Here is a 15,529-nt window from a genome sequence, read left to right on the forward strand (position 1 = left end):
GGGAGGAAACCGGAGCACCCGGAGGAAACCCACACAGACATGGGAAGAAAGTGCAGACTCCCCACACAGTGACCCAAGCCGAGAATCGAATTGGGACCCTGGCACTGTGAAGCAACAGTGCTAACCACTGTGCTACCGTATGTTCCGGGGAGGGCAAAGATAATGCTGATATTGACCTCAATGACTGGGATAAACCTGTTACCAATCATTCAGAATGGCAACAACTTTTGCATCATGTTGCATCACGCGAGTCCCAATGTCTTAATGATAAGACAGAGCAGAGAAGGAAAGAAAATGAAACCAATCCTGGATTTCAGACCCCACTATCTCACTGGATACCTGTCCCATGTTTCCAGACAGATGCAGTTCCAAAACTGACCCGTTTAGTCACATGAAAACACATGGGGGAAACTTGCACCAAGTAGCCATCACCCTTGAATCAAGGGATAGTCAACATTAGTGTTTCCTCATGCTATAACAGCACCTTTCTTTTAGCCAAGTGATTTTAAATCATGTCAGGGTCTGATAAAGTTTCTCACTTAAACGAGCATACTTAAATTCTATTTCAGAGGGAAATCCGGAGATATCTGCATCTATGTGACAGAGGTAGAGGAAACACACAAGAGAGCTAGAGATGGGTCGATAATAGCTAGAACATGTGCACGAGACTGGCAAAAAGGATCTGGAGTTTGATAGCACTCTGTGTCTGGGACTTGGTAGCATCAGAGTGGTCATTTGCAACCCCAACTCTAGTGCTGCCAAACACCAGTAATCCTCAATGAGGTAAACACCAAATCTCCCGCCTCCCTTTATACCAAATCCAAGTTTCCACTCATACCCCAGGATTCCCTCTCCAGTATCGTCAACCTAAAAAAATATATCTTTCATGGCATGTGAACATTGCTAGCAGGTTGGTATTGATTGCCCATCCCCGAATTGTTCTTGGAGAACTGGTATCTTGAACTGCTGCAATCCATGTGCCGTTATAGAGACAGTTCTAGGATATTGACCCAGCGACACAGGAACAGTCAGAATGTTGCATGCCTTGGAGGGAAACCTTTAGGCGATGGTTGTTAGATTTCACCTTGTTGAAACACATAAGGCTGACATTATGAAATTGTACTGTACATAAGCTTAGTGATGAAAAGTCTTAAATAAAATCATAAAATTATGGAAATCTCAAGTCTGGAGAGAGAAACATTGAGTCCATATGACTTCTTCAGAGCGTATGTCTCTTAAGTGCCAAATACTGTATGAAGCCTTAAAAAAAAACCTAAAGTTATGATGAGGAAGGGGTCAAAGCATCAGGTGTTCTAGGGACTCCTTTTTAAATACAAGTTACAGTTAACAGCTAAAAGGGATTGACAAGCTGATTGGCCCCAGGAAGCTGGTTGCTTTGGGGAAGCTAGGAACACTTTACCAATGGTCAATAGTTTCCAAATGCCTGGTAAGTTTATGTTAACACAGGCACACGGTCGTAGGCTAAATGTGGAAAACTACCTGCAAAAAGGATAGAAATAGGAGTGTTTCACTGGGGATTTTGCACTTGCCAGGGGATAGCATTTATTTATTGTCAGGAGTCAAAATTAGGAGTAAGGAGCTTGTTAGGAAGTTAGCATTTTCACAGGACATTGACAGTCGATGAGTAAATGTCACAGGTTGGGGATTGTTGTAGAAATCTAGGATGAGGGCTAAAGGCCGAAGAGAACGTGAACAGTTTTCGTTAGAAAGCTGTTTTAAGCGCGAGTGAGGGAGCAAACGAGCGAGAGCCCAGGGAGCGTGGGCCTGGGCAAGAATGCGAGGGGTCCTGGACGTGAGGGGGAGGGGGAACGAGAAGAGAGCGTTGGCCTGGGTGAGGGTACCAGGCGAAAGGGAGAGAGCGGCCCGGGCGAGGGGAAGAGGGGACTGGAGGGAGCGGGCCTGGTTGAGAAAGAGAGCCCAGGCGAGGAGGGCTGGGGCTGGGAGAGGGCAGGGGAATGGGCGAGAGGAAGGGAGTGCTTGGGCATTTGCATAGTGTGCAGCTCCAGAAGTTAAGGTAGATCAGAAACTTTAAGTTAATGTACACTGGGAAACTAAAGTTGAAGTCTTGAAAGCTGCAAAATAGTGTATGTTTGATAAAGTTGCAAAGTTTCTTAATTTTCAAACAGAGCAGAAATTAATAAAAAGTGGCAAGCTATGCTCAAACAACGTCTTTAACGTTATTGTAACCACTGATGTAACTCCATAAGCTCATTTAACTATTCAACTATTCAATAAATAATTTACTTTTTATACTTCCTCCTGCTGCAGTCAGTAAACACAATGTGCTCCATTGCTCACCCAAACCTCACTTCAATTGATACCCTAAACCTTCAATGCATCTCCCATCAAGTGGCACCACCACCATTCAAAATACTAACATTCAAATATTGATCACTCTACTTTGGCAGCAAGTACCTTTAAACCACAACTCTTGAACCCTGGTCACTAATTATTTTTATACCCACAAAATACATTGGGCATTGCAACATGGCAAACAGGCAGAACATTTGCAAACAACTGAGAGAAGACTCGGTTGCACCCACAAGAGGTTTTATATGTTTGTGGCAATCTGATACTGTTAGGATGTTAGGAGTTAGTCAGACTTGCCTGGGTTAAATTAAGCTGGTCAAGGTGTTGGTAACTAGGGACTTAATGGTAGAAAAAACATTCCGCAGGTAGCTTCATGGTTCATATGCATTTGAGTTTTGTTTTCAATTCTGTAAATTCACCTTGTTCACAGAGGTTTCCATGATAACCAGACGGACAGCTGCAAATACCATGTATATGATCACAAATCCCACCATTTAGGCAGTGACATTTTTGGCTACAGCCATCGCCATAGAAACCATTAAAGCATTCTGTTGGGAAAGAAATTAACAAAAGTGCTGAAAATTAAACACTGTTTATGATGTTCCACATTGCACTATATTGAGATCCTTTAATACAAGAAAACAAATTACCATGGCACATTTCCAGTAACAATGACAACATAAAAATCTACCTTGAATTGCATGTCTAGAATTGAAAGGAAATCAGTTCCTTGATTAATATTTTGAATGTAATCACATACATTGGTTTAATAGTTAACTTTTTAAAATTTAACTTTGGCTAGTTCACCACTTTGTCCCAATGCAAGATTTCCAACATATAGATCTCAAGTGCCGGCAATTCAGCCTTCTAAACTCATCAAATTCAGTCCTAAATGTGTTTGTATTTCTTATTTCCTGGCCTGTGTTTATTTGAGTCTAGAGGTTTAGACAATTGTTCTTGGCGCTGAAGATAGCTCCTGGGTCGTCAGCTGCTTGGGGAGATAGTCACCGTGTACATCTATGCCTAGCCACCAGTTGTTCTTTCTCATCTGAAATCCTTTTTCTGCTGTTCAAGTTCTCTGGATTCTAAAAGTATGTATATTTTGGCACAAACTTCAAGTTAACTATTATCTTAAAAGGCCTTAGTGTGTTAGTTAAAACCCCATCCTCTGACCTTACCTTGTGAGTTTTGGATAAAGATCTGGAAAAAGCCTGGACCTGGACCTTTCCTTAAACTTGGTTTTAAATTCCTGGACTTCTCTAGACATCAAGATGTTTGTGCTGAACTATACTGGAATAAACTCTAAGATTGTGTTTCTGTCTTTAATCTGCTGCTCTTCTTTATTCTTGTCAGCTGTGGAAAAGATCTGGAACAATCTGGGTCTAGATTAGATCAAACTTGACTGACTTCAAATGCCTGTACTTCTGCTTTTCTGAATGGAAGGCTGTGACTAGCGGTGTTCCACAGGGATCAGTTCTGGGCCTTTGTTGTTCGTGGTGTACATAAATGGTTTGGAAGAAAATGTAGCAGGTGTGATTAGTAAGTTCGCAGATGACACAAAAATTGGTGGAGTTGCGGACAGTGAAGAGGTTTGTCAGAGGATATAGCAGGACGGTAGGGGCAGCACGGTAGCATAGTGGTTAGCACAATTGCTTCACAGCTCCAGGGTCCCAGATTCGATTCCCGGCTTGGGTCACTGTCTGTGCGGAGTCTGCACATCCTCCCCGTGTGTGCGTGGGTTTCCTCCGAGTGCTCCGGTTTCCTCCCACAGTCCAAAGATGTGCAGGTTAGGTGAATTGGCCATGCTAAATTGTCCTTAGTGTCCAAAATTTCCCTTAGTGCCGGGTGGGGTTACTGGGATAGGGTGGAGGTGTGGGCTTGGGTAGGGTGCTCTTTCCAAAGAGCCGGTTCAGACTCGATGGGCCGAATGGCCTCCTTCTGCACTGCAAATTCTATGAGCTATGAGGATATAAACTGGTTGCAGTCTTGGGTGGAGAAATGGCAGATAGAGTTTAACCGGACAAGTGTGAGGTAATGCACTTTGGAAGGTCCAATGCATGTAGGAATTACACAATAAATGGTAGAACTCTTGAGAGTACTGACAGACAGAGAGATCTGGGCGTGAATGTCCACCAATCATCGAAAGTGGCAACTCATGTGGATAAGGTGGTCAAGAAGGCATACGGCATGCTGGCCTTCATCGGTTGGGGCATTGAATATAAAAATTGGCAAGTCATGTTGCAGCTGTACAGGACCTTAGTTAGGCCTCATTTGGAATAGTGTACACAATTCTGGTCGCCACACTACCAGAAGGATGTGGATGCTTTGGAGAGGATACAGAAGCGGTTTACTAGGACGTTGTCTGGTATGGAGGGCATTAGCTATGAGGAGAGATTAGATAACCTCGGTCTGTTCTCACTGGAATGACAGAGGTTGAGAGGCGACCTGATAGAGGTCTACAAGATTGAGTGGCATGGACAGAGTGGATAGTCAGGTGCTCTTTGCTAGGGTCGGAGAGTCAAGTAAGTACTAGGGGACATAGATTTAAAGGGCATGGGGAAAAGTTTAGAACAGATGTGAGAGGCAAGTTTCTTTTTACACAGAGGATGATAAATATATGGAACGCACTGCCTGGGGAGGTGGTGGCAGCAGGTACGATAGTAGCATTTAAGGGAAATCTAGACAAATATATGAATAGGGTAGGAATGGAAGCATACGGACTCCGCAAGTGCAGATGGGTTTAGTTTAGGCAGGTACAATGGTCGGCACAGGCTTGGAGGGCCGAAGGGCCTGTTCCTGTGCTGTATTGTTCCTTGTTCTTTCAACATAAAGGACATGCTTCAGTGTTCTTCTATCTCTGTTCTGCACTTTGGCGATATCAAAGGAAACGTTGATCACTTTACAGCCCTTTCCCAACCACTGCTGTGACTGAGACGCTTTGGTCTCCTACCGAGTCTACAACTGACCAGTGGTTAAACGGAGTTGTAATGAGCAAGGAATAATTGGCAATCTAGTTGTGCAAGACCCTTTGGGGGATGAGCGATCCTAATATGATAAAATTCTTCATCAAGATGGAGTGCGCTATATTTTATTTTGAGGCTAGGGTCCTGAATCTTAATAAAGGAAAGTACGATGGTGAGAGGCATGAGTTGGCAATGATGGATTGGGGAACGTTACTTAAAGGGATGATGGGGATAGGCAATGGCAAACATTCAAAGAGTGCATGGGTGAACTGCAACAATTGTTTATTCCTGTCTGGCACAAAAGTAAAATGGGAAAGGTGGCCAAATCATGGCTTACAAAGGAAATTAGAGACAGCGTTAGAAATTAGACACAGTAAGAGGCACACAAACTGGCCAGAACAAGCAACAGACTTGAGGATTGGGTGAACTTTAGAATTCAGCAAAGGAGAACCAATGGGAAAGAAGAGTCCGAGAGTAAGCTTGTGGAGAACAGAAATACTGACTGTATAAGTTTCTATAGGTAAGAGAAGACAAACTTAGGTCCCTGAGTCAGGAACAGGGAAAATTACAATGGGGATAAAGAAATGGCTGACCAACTAAATACACAAAGGAGGACACAAATAACATACTAGAAATATTCAGGATTAGAGGGTTTAGTGAGAGGGAGGAACTGAAGGAAATCAGTATTAGCAGAAAAATGGTGTTGGGGAAATTGATGGGATTGAAGGCCAATATATCCCCAGGACCTCATAATCTACATCCAAGAGTACTTAAAGAAGTGGCCCGAGAAATAGTAGGTGCATTGATGGCCATCTTCTAAGATTCTATAGACTCTGGAACATCTCCTACAAATTGGATGGTAGCTAATGTAACCCCACAATTCAAAAAGGGAGGTAAAGAGAAAACAGGGAATTATAGATCAGTAAGCTGGATGTCAGTAGTGGGGAAAATTCTGGAGGCCATTATCAAAGATTTTATAGAAGGACTTGGGAAACAGTGGGAGAGTCGGACAGAGTCAGCATGGATTTACAAAATGGAAATCATGTTTGACAAACCTACTGGAATTATTAGAGGATATAACTAGTAGAGTTGATGAGAGGGAACCAATGGAGTCCAGAAGGTTTTCACTAAACTCTCAGGAAGATTAAATGCATGGATTGGAGTTAGTGTATCGAGATGGATAGAAAACTGGTTGTCAGACAGGAAACAGAGTAGGAATAAACAGGTCTTTTTCCGAACGGCAGGCAATGACTAGTGGGCTACCACAGGAATCAGTGCTTGGAAACCAGCTATTCACAATGATTGAGATGAGGGAACAAAATGTAATATCTCCAGATCTGCAGATGACACTAAGTGGGTGGGAGGGTGAACTGTAAGGAGGATGCAGAGTTGCTTTAGTGTGGTTTGAACAAGCTGCGTGAGTGGGCAAATGCATGCAGATGCGATATAATGTGGATAAGTGTGAGGTTATTAACTTTAGTAGCAAAAAACAGGAAGGCAGATTATCTGAATGGATAAAAATTAAGAGAAGGAAATGCGCAATGAGACCTGGGTGTCCTCATACACCAGTGGCTGAAGGCAAGCATAAGTATGCAGGTGCAGCAGGTGGTAATGAAGGCAAATGGTGGACTTCATTGCGAGAGGATTAGAGTAAGTAACATGGGTGTTTTGTTGCAATTATACAGGGCCTTGGTGAGGCCATATCTGGAGTGTTGTGTACAGCTTTGGTCTCCTTATCCGGTAGAGTGCAGAGAAGGTTTACCAGACTGATTTCTGGGATGGTGGGTCTGACATATGAAGAGAGATTGATTTGGTTAGGGTTATATTCACGAGTTCATTTGAGGGGTGGGGGTAGTGGGGGAAATCGCATAGAAACCTGTAAAATTCTAACAGGATATGCAAGAATATTCCCGATGGTGGGGGTGTCCAGAATCAGGAGTCATAGTCTAAGGATATATGGTCAACCATTTTGGACTGAGATGAAGAGGAATTTCTTCACTGGTGCATCTGTGGAATTCACTACCACAGGACGTAGTTGAGCCCTCAACATTGTATGTTTTCAAGGAGTTAGATATAGCTTGTAGGGCTAAAGGAATCAAAGGATGTGTGTGTGGGGAGAGTGGGGGTGGGGAAGAGCAGGAATAGGTTACTGAGTTGATCAGCCATGATCATATTGAATGGCGGAGCAGGCTCGAAGGGCCGGGTGGCATACTTCTGCTCCTATTTTCAATGTTTCTATTTCCCCCTTCTGTTTCTCATCTACTTGCTGTTCCCCTCAGCAACACTATCTGAAAGCATAGTGTTAATTTTCAAATGCATGCTGATGACACCAAACTCCACTTCAATGCCACCTCTCCAGACTCCTCCATTGTTGTGAAAATTATCAGACTGCTTATCTGATATCTAATCTGCAGAAATTTCATCAAGACGAATCATTAACCGGATGCTGGAAATCTGAAATAAAAACAGCTCTGAAGAGTCATAGACTCAAATCATTAACTGTTTTCTCTCCACAGATGCTGCCAGACCTGCTGAGTTTATCCAGCATTTTTTGTTTTTATGTCATTAATTTTGATCCGTGCGCTAAAAAATTACTGACTCCACCTGGCAAATAGTTCGAGGACAAATCAGACTGTTTGCAACCTTGGTGTTATATTTGACCCAGAGATAAGCTTCCGACTGTAGATCTGCACCATTATTAAGACCACCGATTTCTGTCTCTAACGTCTGCCCCTGCCTTTGTTCATCTGATACAGAAATTCTGACTCTCCTTTGTTACCTCTAGACTCGAACAACCGAATGCATTCCCGGTGAGACTGTAAACCCTCTGTAAACTTGAGGTCATTCAAAACTCTTTTGCCTGTGTTCTGACTCACAACAAGTCCCATTTACCTATCACCCGTGTTTGGGCTCTGGTCAAATCTTGCACTAAAAAAAGAAAATTAGAGTTGCTTAGGGCTGTCATATGCTCTATGTACTTTTTAATGTATTCACATAAAAATATCAGAAAATTGCACTGCTCAAAGGCCAGTGATTTTTTTAAAGCAATGATTATGCACAAGTCACGGCATCAAGAGTTGTGTGGAGTAAAATTAAATTTGAAATCATGTCCCAGATTTGGAAGACTGGTTCACTAATGTCAAAGTATCCTATCCATCTGTCCCATTGAAATTCTTTTTTTATTTGGCAGAGGAATGCTTTTTTCAGGAATATCAACAATCGGGCAATTATGAGATTTCAAAACAAGTCTTAATGTTCAATTGTTGTTAATTTGCTAATGTTTTGAATGATGACATGCCTTTCAATGCAAATTCAAAATCATATTTTAATACATAGAAACCAATTTTTAAAATTAAAGAGGATATCAAACAAATTATTATAACATTTATAAAATAAAATGCAAGCATGTCCAGAAAAAGGAGGGGTAAAGGAACTTAAAGAAAATTGAAAATGCAAAAAAAAAATACAACTCACCTTCACTACAGTTAGCTCCCAAATACCCAGCATCACAAAGGCATCCATCTACAAGATAAACAGCAGAATTCATTAATGGCAAAAAAGTTGAAGTATATCTAACATGTTTTTATACTCCAATTCAGGTGACAGCGTGCAACATTTACAATAGAACAGGATTTACCTACAATAAAAACAAATATATTGATATATATATATATATATATATATATATATATTCACAATTATGAAGAAGGCATAATTTTTTGAAAGTTGTACACATTTGATGTATCATGAAGTGGTGTAAATGAATGCAGGAAAAAAATCCCCCAGTGACACTATCCCTGAAATAATTTTGCATGATATTTGTTTAAGTGATGATGATCTGTACTCCACAAGGAGTAATGAGGGTGGGCATGTTGATATCAACAAGTCTTCAATTTTAGCCTACCATCTCAGCCATTTGTTGAGAGGAAGCAGCATTGAGATCCTAACTAAAAAGGGGACTAAAATAAAATAACTAAATGGCAGAGTTGTTCTAAGATGCATTCATTTGGAGAATCTGGCGGGGTAGGGGGAAGAGGAAGCAAGTAGCTAAGAGGGAGCTCTGTAAGGAGGATTGCATGCAAAGAACATGGAAAATTCTAACCAGTGAGCAATTCAATCTTCTTCATTCATTTAATTTGTGTAGACCTTTCAAAAATTAGTGTTTTAAAAATTGTAGTATAAAGAAAACTTTAAAAACCAACAGCTGGCAGAGGTGAAAATTTAAAAAAACTTTGCAACTTAAAGAAACAAATATTGAACAAAGAATCATCCGTGTACAATCAAGCAGGGTGAAATCTAATTATTTTGTACACAAAATGAACTAATCAATTAAAAAACATTTCCAATTGAGAAAAATTGATCAGAGGAGAACTAAAAGTAGGAGTTCATCATGAAGGCTTCAGGCACACAGAATGGCTATCGAGTCAGGGTCATAACAGCAGTCGTCATTCAGCTCATTGATTCCATGCAGCTCTTTGTAGAGCAATCAAGTCAGTCCCAATCATTATTAACCCCATACTTTCCTTAAGCGCCCATTCAATTTCCTTTTGAAATCACTGCTCATCTCAGTTTCCACCATGCTTTTAGGCAGTGAATTCCAAGTCATTACCACTCACTGTGTAAAAAAGTTCTTCCAAGCATGTGCCTGTTCTACTCACCCTCAAGAAGAAAAGTCAGTAGAGGAAACCAACTGGCTTTTTAAAAAGGGTTGCACAGCAGATGGCCTTATTACACTGAGGGATGGACTTCCAAAATTAAGTAGTGGGCACTGCTCAAACTGTAAGAACTCCACGAAGAAGTGGTTTGAAGGCCACGCAGGGAAGCATGGGAACGATCTTTAGGGATGCCCCTTATGCACACTGGACAGCTCCCAAAAAGGTGTACCCTCCCTTTTCACCAACTTGGGTGAGAAAACGGCTTTCTCACTCTTGCTCACCTTGCACCACCCAGCCCAGCATATTATGACAGTAGAAGCGGATTGAGGGCCTCAAGTGGGCAATAGCTGAACGCTGAAGGGTCTCAATAGACCAAAGGGTGGACACGTTAGTGGACACCTTACCTGTTCTGTATAATGGAAGCTAGTTCAAGGTGGACGGAAAGGCAATGGGCTAGCCACCTGACATACTTTACATGCTCCTCCACCATAAACATGTGCAACGGGGAATGAGGGGTAAAATCCAGTCCTTAGCCTTGTACCATCAGCTAATAAGGGCACATTATCTTGGTCTACCTTATCTAAACATGTCATAAGCTTGTTAGATTGAGGGGTGATTTTATAGAGGTGAACAAGAATAACTCCGTTTTTTTCAACTGAATTACTAAGATTCCCAATTCCTGGAACAATTCTGGTAAATTTCCTCTGCACCCTCTCAAGGATGTTTACATCCTTCCAAAAGGTGTCATGACCAGAACGCAACGTAATATTCTATGGTCCAACCAGAGTTTTAAAGGGAATGGTATAACTCACATGCTTTTGAACTTAAAGTAGGTGAAAGTCACATTGTGCTCCAAGTGGTTGGCCTTTATTGGACTGTGGAAATATTTGTTCACCCAAGTTTAATGAGGAAGAAGGCTGTGTTATGGGGCTGAAAATTCAGCTCCTCAATTCAATAATCTGGACTGAGACTCCTGCACTCGATTTCCCTTAGGGCAATCTGTGAATTGTCTCTCATCAATGGTGTTCATAGTAACCTAATTCCTTTGGTTGGCCAGGCGACAGGGAGAACCAACATTAGGGTCAATCTTTTAATGCAAAGTTCAAAACAGATATTGGCATTCAAACTACAACCAAAGGGTGCAATCTCATTTTGGTCATCACCTGGTTATAGAATTTAGTGTAGGAGGCTATTTGGCCCATCGAGTCTGCTCTTGGAAAGAGCACTCGACTTAAGCCCACGCCTCCAACCCATCCCCGTAACCCCACCTCAGACACTGAAGGGCAATTTAACATAGCCAATCCACCTAAGTTGCACATCTTTGTACTGTGGGAGAAAATCAGAGCACCCGGAGGGAACCCACGCAGACACGGAGAGAACGTGCAAACTCCGCACAGACTGTGACCAGAGGCTGGAATTGAACCCGGGACCCTGGAGCTGTGAGGCAGCAGTGCTAACCACTGCCATTGTGCCGTCCATATTGTTGATTCTTGATACCAAATACTTAGTTGAATTAACTTTAACTGTAAGTATCAGTTGTGGCTCAGCAGCCCACTTAGTCTTGAATCAGTTGGTGTGGGTTTCATTTCTGTTCCAGAATGTAAGTCGAAACATTAAGGCTGACACTCCATTACAGTACTGAGGAAGGGCTGTTTTTTGGACAAGACTGATTGATGTCCCATTTCCCCCCTCAGTTGGGTGCAAAATATTTCATTACACTATTATGAAGAGCAGTGGAGTTAGTCCTGGTCAATATTTATCAGTTAACCGTAATAAAAAAAGTTGTTTGGTCTTATTTGTGGGAGCTGTGTGCAAAACTTTCGCTGTGTCTTCTACATTACAACAGTGACTACACTTAAGATGAACTTTTATAAAGCTCTTGTTAGGTCACAGGGAGTTTTACATGTTTCAGTCAGCACACTTTATGAAATACGTAGCTGTCAAGTGCTTTGAAACTCCCATGGTCATGACAGTTGCTTCAAAACTGCAACTTTTCCTATTTTTTTCTTCATTTAATTAATGGAAAAAAGCATTGATACATACCCTCTGAACAGATTCCATGTAGAGTACAATTTGAAGATCCACAGTGAAGCAGGTTACAAGCTGGGCCAGACCAAAAGCCTGTACAGTAACAATCCCCAAGTAAACAATCTCCATGACCATTGCAATCTGCAGGTACACATTCAGGTTCATGAACACATACGACTGTGGAAACAGCCCGAGGACAGCGCCACATGGGATCAGATGAACTGTTGAAGAAAACATTTCTGACTTGGGAGATGATTTTAACTAATTGACAGAAATAAATCATTGGGCTCTTATATTGCAGTTTAATCAGGGTATTCACGGATGAATCAATTTAAAATAATGTACTTGGAGCATTCAATTTAGAAATAGTTAATTACATGTCTTGCCTGAAGAATTATTTATTTAAAAAATCAGTTCACATATTTATAAAAGCAAAGAATGAAGAAAGCTTCACATTTATACTTCAAAGTTTATGCCAATTGTCTATCATACAAATACATCAAAAACATAATAAAAATTGATGTGATGGCTGCAATATTTCATTAAAAAAATACAAGAAAGGACTTCTGGTGGTGCGATGCAAGAGGAGTTCCTGCACGAGGTGTCTACGTTGGAAAGCTGATTTTTTGCCTTTTTTTCTGGTGCCAGAACTTTTACTTCTCAGAAACTCTTTTTATTTAGAGAAAGAGTTTTCCCTTTTCTGAGATGCCCGGGTGACACAAAGCCAAGAAGAATTTGAGCCGAAATCCGCTGACATATTTGGAAGTCTCTCAGGGATCTTCTGGAAGTAAGATGGCAAGGGCGGATTCTTCCTCACAGACCACTACACTAACAGTTGAGGCACTCACCAGCATTTTTTAAAAAATGATTCAAAAATTTTCATAATAAACACAATCATACAAAACAATTAATGAAACTTACACAATAAAGAGATTAACAAGCAAAAGCACATTTTTTGGTTTTCTTTTGAAAAATATTTTTATTCCCCATTTTCTTCAGAATTTACACCCCACCAACAAACAGTAAACGGTAACGAATACAATGTCCATCCCCCTACCAACAACAACGATCCCATCCTCCCACCCGCCCCCCCCCCCCCCCCCAAACAATGGCACCTGACAATATAAGCATCAAATAAAACTAAACCTCGCAAGGGGGGAAAAAATAAAAGGAATCCGGAATCATCCCTGGTCACCGTTGACATATATAGTCCACGCCCCCCTAATATTCAATGCCATCCAATCCCCGAAAGAGTACCGTGAATGGCACCCATGAATTGTAGACACCTCCCCGCCCAGACTTCTCCCCTCCACTTCTTCTTGTAAACTCCACCCTCGGTTCCTTCCCCAACTTTTCACCCCGGCTAGACTCACCAAAACCTGTTCCACCAGGCTCCGATGGCCGCAGCCCCTCCCCCCACCTCACTCCCGTTCACTGGCTGGCTTAAACCGGCCAGCATGGAGGCCCCCGCCCGCGTCTCCTTCCCCCTTGTCCGGTCCCAGGAAAACCAAGAAATCCCCTTCAGCGCACAACCCCAGCAGACATACCCAAGCCCCAAAGAACCATCATTGCAAATGAAAGTCCCAACTCTTCCCTTGTCCAAATATACAGCATTGACTCATTTCGTACATACACCAACACAAAGTGAAAAAATAAAGTTACATGAGGCTACAGCGGTACACGACCCGCTCTCAGTCCCATTTCTCAATTCTGCCAGAGTCCTTCTGCCTTCGCAAACTCCCCGCCGCTTCTGCCGTCCCAAAATAAAAGTCCTTGGATTTGTAGGTCACCCTCAACTTAGCAAAAGCACATATTAATGTAATAAAACTAAACTAAACCCCTGACAGCTGACGGTCACTAGTTCCTTAAAAAAGGAAATGAGCGGCTGCCATCTTGGGCAGAACCCTTCTACTGACCCTCTAATAACCTTCTCCAAATTTAAGAGAGACACGAGGTCACCCAACCAAACCGAGGCACTGGGCGGAGTAGAAAACGCCCACCCAAGCAGAACTCGTCTCCAGGCTATCAATGAGGCAAAGGCAAGTACATCTGCATTCAACCCCGTCTGAAGCATCGGCGAGTCTGATACCCCAAAAATGGCCACCAGCTGACATGGATCCAAACCAACATTGCGTATCTCTGACAAGGTGTTGAAGAAGAGGCCCAAAAGCTTACCAACTTGGGACAAGACCAGAAAATGTGTGTGGTTAGCCAGCCCCCAAAAGCAACACTCACACTTGTCCTCCACCCCAGAGATAAATCTACTGATCCTTGCTTTAGTCAGATGTGCCTTGTGCACCGCCTTCAACTGTATCAGTTAGCCGAGCACATGAAGACATGGAGTTGACCTTATGAAGGGCCTCACTCCATGCCCTATCATCCAGAATGGGACCAAACTCATCCTCACAGTCAATGGAGCTGGCTCTGCTGAGAAGGTATGGCCATATATGCCTGAAAAAGTTCCCCCGCCATATCCGGCCAAAGACAAAATCCTCTTCAACAAGGAAGGATCCAAGGGAAAGGAGGGAAAAGCCTTACATGAATCTGAACTATCTGAAAAGTCTGGAATCAGGCAGTTGGAATTTCTCAGCCAGCTCCTTAAACCTGGCAAACCTACCCTCCACAGACATGTCTCCAAACCTCTCTCAAAGGTGTTATTACAGATAGAAGCCAGAGAATTTGGGGAAAAACTGCTTCCAGATTCTCCATCTTTTTAAAAAATAAATTTAGAGTACCCAATTCATTTTTTCCAATTAAGGGGCAATTTAGCGTGTTCAATCCACCTACCTTGCACATCTTTGGGTTGTGTGGGTGAAACCCACGCAAACACGGGGAGAATGTGCAAACTCCACACGGACAGTATCCCAGAGCCGGGATCGAACCTGGGACCTCTGTGCCGTGAGGCAGCAGTGCTAGCCACTGCACTATTGTGATGCCCTGAGATAATCCTTCTCTGAGCAGTATATCAGACACTATTCCGTACTCCACCCCATCACCACCAACAGATTCAAGTGCGCCTCAAAACAGAATTTTCAATTTATATCTCCCCTTTCCATTTTCATCATGATCCTGAACAGTATTTTACATAATTTCATCATTCTTTATCATGGAGCATACATAAATGCTTTTAAAGAGCAGGTAACATCTGCTTAACTGTAATGACCTGACATTTAAAAAAAATCTCCCACGCTTTAAGCTAGCAGACAATTAGCAGTGATAGTTTAAAAAACTCTACTGGATTGCTCAGAATGATATGCCAGCTGGTGCATCATTCATGTAGTATTTATTGACATTTCCCAAAAAGTGGTTATATGTCACTATACAAGCTTGGCTGAATATCCAAGACTAAGTTTTAAAGGATTAGCTGTTTTTGATGTGTGGTATGAATAGAAGTCTGTTTTTATAAAAAGTGTTATGGGCCAGGATTTAGAGAACCCCAAAGTGTATCATGGAGTTCATCTGACGCACAACTTTTAATGATTGTGGTATGGGGAGCACACAGGCCCACTCAACAGATGTGGTACAGCAGAAATGGAAAAGTATTTTTTAAAG

General features: G+C 42.1%; 1 protein-coding gene across 3 annotated transcripts in view; it reads right to left on the reverse strand.

Annotated features, from left to right (window-relative positions):
• Positions 1-15,529, reverse strand: part of nagpa (N-acetylglucosamine-1-phosphodiester alpha-N-acetylglucosaminidase) — a 169,005-nt gene that overhangs the window by 24,895 nt on the left and 128,581 nt on the right. For all 3 annotated transcript variants that reach the window (XM_072468071.1, XM_072468070.1, XM_072468069.1), the window contains 3 exons: positions 11,993-12,198; positions 8,769-8,816; positions 2,751-2,879 (listed from right to left, as the gene is read on the reverse strand). In XM_072468071.1, the coding sequence (XP_072324172.1) occupies positions 2,751-2,879; positions 8,769-8,816; positions 11,993-12,198 (383 nt within the window). The remainder of the gene's footprint in view (positions 1-2,750; positions 2,880-8,768; positions 8,817-11,992; positions 12,199-15,529) is intronic.

Source organism: Scyliorhinus torazame, chromosome 11, assembly GCF_047496885.1.
Source record: "Scyliorhinus torazame isolate Kashiwa2021f chromosome 11, sScyTor2.1, whole genome shotgun sequence".
Taxonomy (NCBI): Eukaryota; Metazoa; Chordata; class Chondrichthyes; order Carcharhiniformes; family Scyliorhinidae; genus Scyliorhinus; species Scyliorhinus torazame.